General features: G+C 49.2%; 1 protein-coding gene and 1 long non-coding RNA gene across 5 annotated transcripts in view; one reads left to right on the top strand and one right to left on the bottom strand.

Annotated features, from left to right (window-relative positions):
* Positions 1 to 513, bottom strand: part of LOC102378657 — a 23,718-nt gene extending 23,205 nt beyond the window's left edge. For all 3 annotated transcript variants that reach the window (XR_003092005.1, XR_001359016.2, XR_325266.3), the window contains exon 1: positions 393 to 513. This is a non-coding gene — a long non-coding RNA (uncharacterized LOC102378657). The remainder of the gene's footprint in view (positions 1 to 392) is intronic.
* A 73-nt stretch (positions 514 to 586) lies between these two features.
* GOLPH3L (golgi phosphoprotein 3 like) overlaps positions 587 to 10,271 on the top strand; it is a 15,044-nt gene continuing 5,359 nt past the window's right edge. Inside the window, exons 1-2 of one of the 2 annotated variants that reach the window (XM_006036663.3) lie at positions 587 to 739; positions 1,883 to 2,093. In XM_006036663.3, coding sequence (XP_006036725.1) covers positions 1,920 to 2,093 — 174 coding nt within the window. In that variant the 5' untranslated portion in view covers positions 587 to 739; positions 1,883 to 1,919. The remainder of the gene's footprint in view (positions 740 to 1,882; positions 2,094 to 10,271) is intronic. The other variant, XM_006036664.2, reaches the window with a different exon arrangement.

The raw sequence follows: 10,271 nt of genomic DNA, 5'->3' as shown, positions 1-10,271 counted from the left end.
GCATGCAAAGCCAAACACACCCCAATATATATGTAAGGAAAGGCCACACACATACACAAATAACCCCCTAAGATATGTAAGGCCACCCCCCATATATGTAAAGCCGCACACACAACCCCCCTCACTATAATCTCCACACACAAACCCTCATACATGCAACCTGGCTGGGGAAGATGTGCCAGACCTCACTGCCGCGCTGCACAACTAAAGCCCTGTGATAACTGCCTGGCTGACTACACGACCCAAGAAGCTGCAGAGCTGCTCGGCCTCAGATCCAACACTGCACCGCCGCGCACCACCTCCCGCCAGCACAGGTGCAAAAACAAAAAAAAAAAGCACACGACCTTCCCCGCAAAGCACCCTCCACCCCACCGCTTCCACGAGGTTCCTACAAGCCACTGAGCTCCATGGCGCGAGATCAACCCCCTCTGCTCCAGCCGCTTTCTTCGTCAATTAACAATAAAAAATTGCTTTTTTTTTTCCCCCCAGGAAAAAGAGGATTCCCACCCCTCCACCAGGTCTATTGGAGGAGCCCCTGCCAGCCCAGCCTCTGATTTGTCCGTTAACAAGCACCAGGATTGGTTACTCGGGGATACCAGGAAGCTGATGAGGTTCTCTTCTTCCTTCTTCAGCTCAACCAGGAAGTAAAGTTTCTCATTGGCTCTAGCTCCAAGTTTAGCACCGGGCGGAGCAGGAGAGAGGCTTGCACGGGGAGCCTGGAGCAGAGGAGAAGTCTCAGGTATTGGGGGGGGGGCTGGGGGAATCTCCCTCCAGGCTGGATTTCTTTAGCATTAATGATTAACACAAGTAGGGGTAGCTGGGCAAGCTTCTCATGTCCTCTGGGGTGGTTGGCTTCTATTCTACCCAGGTGAGCACACAGTTCACCAGCAGAGACTCTCTGTGCCTGAGGAAGGGTGCTTGTACCTGAATGCTTACAAAGAACATTTTTTTCGAACTATTTAGTTGGTCTAATAAAAGATATCGCATCTACCCAAGAACCTGGGTACATGCACATTTCCTCTGGAGGGGTGGATTTTTGCTTCTTCACTCTTCTTCTTCCTTTCCCCCTGCTGGGATCTGTGGTAGGCAATGAAGGATTAGATATGTCCCCAGCAGGGCACAGAGACAAGTTGCAGGAAGTAGCCTTTGCCCCTTTTTATGTCAGTTTTGTGCTTGCAGCTACTTTGCTTCTTCTAGCTTCTGTCCTAGCCTCTGATGTAGCACAGCCTGTGCTGGGTGACCCTCACCTCACCTCTAAGCTGGAGGGGAAGTTAAATTCCCTTCCATACATGGAAAGGAAGCAAGGGGAATATTGCTTTTCTGGCTTTAAAAGTTGCAAAGCTGAGAGCTAGGGTTTGGGAGGGGCTGCAGATTAGGAAGGATTTGGCTATTACCCTCCCCCCCCAATCATTTTTGAAATGCATTCCCTTTCCTAAGGGGTAGGATTCTCTACCAGCTAAGCCACACGGCACAGACCCATGAGGCCAGGAAGGATGGAGAAGACCTATGGGTCCCCTGTGGGTTGCCTTGCTGGGTGCATTCCAAGCTTTGTGCAGGTGCCAGGACATCAATGGGTGGAGAAATCTGAGCTGTGGCCTCTTCCCTGGCTGGGTGAGGTAGGATTTACTTGTCCCCTCAATGCAATGAGGTAACAGTAACCTAGCTCACAGGGTTTCCTGCTTCTGTCTCGGACATCACCTGGTTGATCTGGCCTTCTAAACCCCCAGTGTGGGGGTCCTACAGCTTTTCCAGAGCTGTGTATGCTGCTTACTTACTGTGTTAAGGGGAGGTGGGGGGCACTGCCTTGATCCTGCCAGGCTTCTTGCCTGCGATTCCCTGGAGCTTAGGCTTTCAAACCTGAAATTTCGTGATCTGTCTCCAGCAGCCCTGTGAAAACCTGTGCTCCTAGCTGAAGGAAGATGACAACATTAACTCGCAGGGGCCGGCGGGCTGACACAGGCAAAAATGCTGACAAGCGGCCAGATGGTGAGGAAGATTCATCTAAAGACCTGGGTGAGGAGGACTCTGACTCCAAAGACATCCGCCTCACCCTCATGGAGGAGGTGCTGCTCCTGGGGCTAAAGGACAAGGAGGTAACATGTCCTGTTGTTAGAAGCACTGCTGTTGCCTTTGCTCTTCTGGATGTGAGCCCCCTTGGAGGCTTCTGGCTAACACCTCTGGTTCGGTAACTTGGGGAGCAAATCCTGCTGGCTTCTCTGCAGAGCTGAAGGGTTCATCTTGCTGTGGATCTGTGCATGCCTCTGGGCAAAGGGAACATGGGAGCACAAGGCAGAGCTGTGCCTGAAGGGGAAAAGAGCAGGATGCTTGGGTCACCCCAGTACCTTCCCTCCTTGCCCCAGGATGCTGGCCGCATTGGCCTCCTCTGGGCAGCTCCACTGGTGTTTTGTTTGCTTTGTAGTGGGAGGATCTTGTAGCATTTGGGGTGGAGGGGTCTGGCTTAGACTCCAGGAGTGTTACCTTCTCCCTATCTTAACTCTACTGGGGCCTGATGGTAGACCAGCCCTTGGTTAAAAAGTAGGGCTACAGGTCAGATGTTGATATCCTACCAGGGCAAAGCCTTTTATTCGGCGATCCTACAGAGGTCCAAGCCCATTGTCTCACTCTAAATACCCATGAAGTACTGAGAGAACACTTTTTTTTTTTTTTTTTTTTTTCTCCCTCCTTGGGGCTAGTTAAAGTTAATTGCCATTCAAGCTGCCTGTGTAAACCATTGTTTTCCCACCCACCCCTCTTCCCCTTCTCTCTCCACCTGTAGCCTGAGCGGATCAGACCGGAGATAAACCCAATTTCTGTTTTTACTTGAAATGCAGCATAAAATAAGGCCTTATAAAAGGGCTTTTGGCCAAGACCCCTGCCTGGCCTTTGGAAGAGGCAGGCCCCTACTCCCATCTGGGGCCTGACCTCTCCTTGTAGAGAAAGGGAGGAGATGCCATTTACCTCTTGTTTATTTAGGAGCCAAGGGTTACCTCTGTCCTGAATTGCTCCTTGATGGGGCAGGTTATAGATCCAGCCTGGCCACACCCTACCCCACCCTTTGCTTGGGGCTGTTGTAAAAGAAGGACTGGGCTATTTTGGGACCAGACAGGTTTATACTAGGGCTGTTCAGTGCCTTTGGGAGCGCAACAGAAACCCAAGGCACCCAGAAATTTTTGCTTCTTGGTGGTGACTTACCTCATCTACTTGATCAGTGCTTATACTTTCTCTCTTGCACTTCAAAATTAGTATCAGGACTCCATCACCTGGATACCAACAGGATAGCAACAGCTGTTTAAAACCCCAGAATATTTGTAAAGAGCTGACACAGCCATCGGTTGCAAAAAATAAAATCCAGTTGAGTGAATGCTGTGGGTGAAAACCTTGCCCTTCTGCAGTCTAGAAGTTTTCTTGAGCTTTCAGGGGAATATTATCATTTGGCACCCAAGTTATCTTAAATACATGAGAGAGAAACAGAGCAGAGTCCTATCTTGGTGGAAGAAAGCCTGTGAGATCCTAAATTGGGATTAAAAGGTGTATCTGTGAAAAATAGATCTATTCCCATTAGGTGATTGAAAGCCACCTCCTGGGTGGAGCACAGCACCTGTTCAGCTGCAGGCAGCTGCCCCCCTTCTCCCATTAGGATAGAAAGTTCAGATTGAATTTCTAGGTGATGAACTTAGGTTGTGATGCTTTGTTGCTGTGGAACTGGGTTGTTGCCAGATGAAAGTTTCCTTCCTCGGTCTGGTGCCGGAGGGGTTTCTTTCTTTCTTACAGTTCTGCAAAAAAAGAAAGAAAGTCAGAAAGGAGGGATTGTTTCTTGGCTCAAAGGCTGGCCTGAGACTCCAGGGTTCAGTTTCTGGCACTGACACGGGCTGTGTATGATCCCAGGCAGATCACGTTGTCTTTCTCTCTACCTCAGTTTCTCATCTGGTTTTTTTTTTTGTTTTTTTGGTGTTTTTTGTTTTGTTTTTTTTTAAAAGGGCAGTGAGAGGGGATAGAACTTCCTTTGTCTGGGTGCCATCACAATGCAACTAACTCAGTATTTCATTGCAAACTATTTGAGAGGTAGGAACTGTCTCTCATGAGGCATCTTGGCAGCCTCCATCACAAGGAGGCCCTGATCTGAGTAGGAACCTGGAGATAATACCATCTCATTAGTGTTAACGATGTTCGCAGCTAGCCGTTCCAGACAGATCCCTCTCCACGGCAGTGTGTGTTGGTCATGGTGACATTGGTGCCTTACCGAGCTTGTATAGAGGAGCACAGTGCTCCAGGATCATAGCACAAAGCGTGCAGTACTTCCTAGGCTCTCACAGGGACAACAATTCTCTTCTCTCTGAAATCACTAAACTGGACTCTGTGCTCTGTAACCCGGTCCCATGAACCCCGGCAGCGAGGAGTGGCACTGTCTTTTGGAAATGGATATTTCAGGACCTTTGATTATGAGAAAAGCTACCTGCGAGTTTTTGCTAGCAGCTTTGGCCCTGGGTATCTGAAATCTGCCATGCCAGAGTGGCTGTCAGTTGGGCTTTGTTAGCACTCAGAGGCCATGTGATGCATGTAATGGTTAGGATAGTTCATTTCCAGCTTTGCTAGTTGAAACAAGAGCCCTGCTATGCTGGGCATCATGCCCAACCTGCTTCCTGCCTTGCAGAATTTTGCAGATCTGGATCTCGGACTGTAATGTTTATGCATGTATTTGTGCACATGACATGGTCCCGCTGACTGCAATGGGACAAAATGTGCCTCTGGGTGTGCGTTGGAGGGTGGGGAGAAGGAGTGCATATTGCTGGCCTCAGGTGCTCAGAGACTGATTCATGTCCCTGAAACTGAGACTGGATTAAAATAAAACCTATTTAAAGGAACTGGGGTGTTTTTAAGAAAAAGCACTGACTGCATTAAGAGACTCCTGGTCATATTGGAGTGATGTAGCTGTGATGGCCCAGGAATTCTGCAAGAAGCAAAGCTTTTTGTGGGTGATATTTCTTATTGGATCAGCTGCATGGTTGGGATAAAATCAGGCAGAAGGCAGGGTAGATACACACCTTATTACTAGAAACAGTGGCCATAAACTGAAGGAGAGTAGATTTAGATTGGACATCAGGAAGAAATTATTTATGGTGAGGGTTGCCAAAATATGGAATGGGCTTCCAAGGGAGGTGGTGCTTTCCCCTACCTTGCAGGTCTTCAAAAGAAGATTAGACAAGCACCTGGCTGTGATTACTTGACCCCCAGTGCTCTTTCTTGCCCTTGGACTCGATAATCTAATAGTTCCCTTCCAACCCTAAAAATCTATGAAATCTTATTGACTAACTAAGATAGAGCAGGAGCTTTTGTGAACTGGAATTGACCTCATCAGATGCTGTGAAAGGCAGTGCAGAGCAGTGTATGAAGTGGAGTGAGTGCTTTGAATAAAAGAGAAGGTGGGGAAGGGGAGTAGTGCTTGAAGTAAAGAACCTATAGGAGCACTGGGGTCACCAAAGATGATCCAGGTTGTGGGATGAGAACCTGTAGTCCCTGTTTAAACCATACTTCAGTCCAATCTGCAGCTTCTCTTTCAAACCAGGATAAAGTCAGACAAGCTTTGGATTGTAAGGCATTCTTCATCATGTCCTAAAAGAATCATGCCATCCTCAGAAATGGCAACTCCGTGCCAGATACATGAGCCGGTGCAAGGTTTTGAGGTGGCTGACCAGAACACTGCCTCTTGTGCAAACGGGAGGTAAAACCTGGGGAGGATTCTTTAGGGTAATGGTGTTTTCCTTTGGTTGCCCCAAAGTCCTGGTTGGAAGCCAGAGGGGCTGTGACAACCTCATGGGATGAAACTCCAAGGTAAAAACCAGCCCTAATTATGTTGTCAAGATAGATGCTGTGTTCCCCTCCCGTACAGTGGCAAATGTTGCCTTCCTGTCTGAGACCGACAGAAGACATAACCCCAGGTGTGCTCATGTTTCACTTGGGTCTAGCTAAGAATCGGCGAGGGAGGTGAAGGGGAAGGACAGGAGCTGGGTTCAGAGAATGCAGCTGGACCAGAAATATTGTGCAGCTGTGGGGAAGTGGGAATGATCAAAATAGCTAGACAGGGTGAAGTGGTTTCTCTGCTTTCAGGTTGCCCTAGTGAGAGAAGAGGGCTGCTTATGTGACCAGAGACCTCTTGGAAGGCAGAGCGAACCCCACCAGAAGGTTTGGAGTCCTCTTGTCAGCTGCATGGGTCTCTGTTCACAGTGCCCGTGGGCAGCTGCCTCTTGGGCAGGCACTTTCTGTTTGATTTAGCAGCTCAGGCCGGGAAGGGGCTTTCTGGAAGATTGCAGTGGCTGGGAGCTGATCTTGGGCACCACGTCACCGAGCCCCATTGTAACCTGCGTGCGCAGATTTTGTGTTTGTTCTTGGGCTGTAGTTTAGCAGGAATAGTGTGTTCCAGGAATGCTTTGTTCCCATTGTCTTGGGCTGGCAAGGTATGAAGCCAAATCGAGGACTCCGGGCTGGTTTGGCAGCAGCACAAATGCACTGGCCATGCATCCTGATACATGTGGGGGGAGAATACAGAATCCGCCCTTGGCTTCTCACTGGAATAGCTTGGTGGGTCACCAGCTGTTTGTGATATGGTAAAACCCATCCTTCAGAACCTGACGGAGACTGGCACAGCTGGATTCCAGCTAGTAACAAGCTTTCTAATTGGCTCCAGCTTGGCTTGTCCTAATGTGCACAGCTGGCCTACAAGTGAAAGGCTCCATACCCTAGTATGGAGCTGCCCAGTGAAAGTATCTGTATGGGTGGAGTTACCTGGTTGCTCTAATCTCTGCTTCTTGTTATCTACCTTTAGTACTTACCTGCCCCTGAGCACCTCCCAGCTCCCCCTGCTGTAGGACAAGGCTCCTATCCCCATTGTACAGATGGCATCACTGAGGCACAGAGAGGCTAAGTGAGTATGCCTAAAGTTACAGCAGGGAGTCAGTGGCAGAGGAGGAACTTGAATTCAGGTCTCCTGAGTTCCAGGCTGGTGCCCTAACCATTGGTTCAGCCTCCAAACCAGAAGAGAGCATCCGTTCAGCACTTGCTGCAGTCAGCAGGGAAGCATCAGGTATTGGGTGTTACACAGCATGCTGACACATTACCCTGGGCTGAAAACTGAACCCCTGAAGAGCCTGGCAGGGGCTGGGAGGAGGAGGGGCAGGGCTGGGTCTCAGAGGTGCCAAACACCTGCAGCTTCCAGTGGCTGCTGACACCTCCCAGTTGCTGGCAGTTCACTGACGTGGGTGAAACTACCATGTGGTCACCTCCAGCAAGAGGTGCCAGTACACGCAGCTGTTGGCTCAACCCAAGATAAGATCTCAGCATCATTGAAGTAACAGGAGATCGGGGAACAACCTGGGATGCTAAATATTTGAGCCACTCAGGTGTGTAGGGAGAAGAAAGTTGCATGCTTCTGTTCTCTTTAACTTCTTTGGTGCCCTTCCCAGCGCCCTTGGCTTTGTACAGACATAGCTGATATTGCTTTGAAACGGGGATCTTGGGCAGTCGGATGGTTGTATAGATCCCACCAAAGAGTGAGTACCTTCCCTGATGGTGCTGCAGATGGAAGTTTTGTTGGTCAGTGTAATCAAGGTCTTAGTGCAATGAGCCTCTGTTCCCCTGGGGGCTTTGAGCTGTGAGCATTAGCTGCTCAAACCATCATGATCACAGTAAGCACATCTACATGTTCATTAATGCACCTTAGTTACTGTGCATTTCGTTTAGTACTTGCTTAATAAAGTACTAACTAGAATTCCTGTGTAGTAGCTTCAGTACACAGTTTTTGTTTTTTTGTGATGCTTACTGCACGTTGGCCTAATAAGTAACACTGCACAGTAGGCTATTAGCATGGTTTCTAACCGCCATGCTACTGTGCAGTGTTATTGGGCTAATGCGCAGTAAGCGTCTCATGTAGTCGCACCCAGTGATGACCTAACAGCTTTTTTGAAAGTGCAGGACTCCTTCATGTCAGTTCAAAAGGGATCTGTTGCAGTAGGGGGAATGTGACAGCCATGCAGAAATGTCACACGCACCTTCCAGTGCAGCTGTGGAACTAGGATGTTCACCTCCCACTATGAGACAGGCTAATGTTCTTCCAGGTAAATAGGGAGGGAAACTGAGGCAGGGGGCAGTCAGAGTGGAGAATGGACTCTCGCTCCATCCCTTTCTGGATGGCCAGATGGCCAGAACCAGGCCTCTTTCTGGAGGCCTATACACCCCTCCACGAGCTGGGACCAGAACTCTGTTCTGTTCTCACAAGCAGGTTGTGCTTGTCCTGACCCGTTAGACCACAGAGTTGGCAGTTTAGAGTTAGCACAATGCTTATCCCCACTCTAAAGACACGGCCCATTGGTTAGGATGGGACTGTTCCTGATAGCACAGATGGCAGGTGTTGTGGTCACTGACCAGGGAGGGAGGGAACAGTCAGTAGAAAGCACCAGCAGCCTCCCTGCTGAGCGACCCTTTGGCTCCTTCAGACAAGTTCTCCCACCACCTGTAGGGATGTAGCATTGTCTCCTGAGTTAATGTTTGATATAATGAAGGCAGTGAAAGAATTGGAGAGGGGACAAGCCAGGCCAAGAACAGTGCCTGTAGGGAAGAGTGCCCTGATGGCCTGTGAAACTTTTCCTCCTCATCTCCAGCCCCTTTTATCTGCCCATTTTACCTGGCAGAGGCTGCTTGAACTGGGTGCCCATTGGGAGAGAGGTGTAGTTTGGACTGTGATGCTATGGCTGCCTGTGGCATCCAGGCTTCAGGGCTTTCTTCTGTTCCCTAAAACAACAGGTTCTCCACCAGACACTTGGGCTGCCCATGACCTTTTTCATATCTGTTTCCCATTCCAATTCTTTCTTCAGATGGTAAATGAGAGTCCTTGCCTGGAATAGCTTAATGAGCCCATACAATACCTGATGTAAAAGGACTTTGTTCTTGGGTGTAATCTCAAGGTGCTGTTGTGGTGCTGAGCCCTTGAGGGTTCAGGTGCATAGCACTTCTCAGGATCAGGTAGATGTGAGAGGGGTAGGTGGAGGATGAGAGGAAGATCCTGATTCAGCACTGTCCTGGCACAGAGCTATTGGCATTGCACAAGTGCTCAGATTCTAGTAGGCCCACTGATGACGGGTGAATCTCACCCAGCCAAAATGATTGTATGTCCATGCTATATGACATGCATTGGAGTGCCCAGAGGTAATACCTCTCATCCTAGAACAAGTGGATAAAGTATTGCACCTTCTTGCATACCAAACGCACCCTTCCCCCCAAATGACTACAAGGAAAGCTCTCTGCCCCCTCCGCCTTCATTCTGCCTTTCAAAATGAGGTGTGTGTCTTATTTTGGGGTGCACTGTAGGCAAGAAAGTACGGTAATACTTAGCCTGAGCTCTGTAGCCTGTAGAAATTACTGTAGATCTGAGCTACAGTCATGGATGCCAGCAGCGCACCCCACCCACAGCTGAAATGCGGCACCTTCTGGGGTGGAAGCTGGCAGCTCTTTAACAGCATGCTTAAGTGCTCCTCTTCCCAAGCAGGCAATTATACCCTATCTTGCTCAAAGTTACAAGGTGGATTTAAGCGGGCAGGCTGTAATTAGCCCAACTGGAATCTGGAAAGGACGCTGGGGATAGTTCTCTTATCTAAACCTTAATGGGAGTCCCACCTGCCTCTTCAAGAGGCTGCACATCGGGCTTAAAGATAAAGCTGTGGACAGCAAGGAGCACTCTTATTACAGGACTTAGAAGCAATTAGCCGCAGTAAGAAATTGTTCTCTAGGCAGGTCTGAAGGTGTCAGGGGCTTTACGAGTTTCTTAAGCGGACTCGTTTATTCGTAAGCCCAGGGAAAGCTGCTCTCGGGGAAAACAATTACTGCTCGGATGGTGCCTGCGCCAGCTGCTGACCCAGTTTGAAAGTCATCGCAAAAGCAGGTGGTGGGTAACTTTCTGGCATGTCTTCATGGAGATTTAATGCTGAAGGGGAAGAATTGGTCCCTTTGCTGACCAGGCAACTGAGAGGTCAGGGGGGAGAACTTAATTCTGTCTCTTATTCATGAAACCTCCTTCACACCTCCTAGCCCTGCTACATCAGGGAACCAAGACGTATCTGCTCTCTGCCAGAGAGACAGGACAAGAGACTGGGCAAGATTACACCTGTGATCTGACCCAGTAAATAGCAGTTCTTATGGCAGCAGTCAGGTGTTATACACGCCTTTCCCTTAGGGGGGAAATTTGCCTACCCAGGAGGTTCTGTAGAAATCACTCTTTAAACCCT

The sequence above is a fragment of the Alligator sinensis genome, unplaced genomic scaffold (genome assembly GCF_000455745.1).
Source record: "Alligator sinensis unplaced genomic scaffold, ASM45574v1 scaffold838_1, whole genome shotgun sequence".
NCBI lineage: Eukaryota > Metazoa > Chordata > Crocodylia > Alligatoridae > Alligator > Alligator sinensis.
This window is presented reverse-complemented; position numbering and strand designations above follow the sequence as displayed.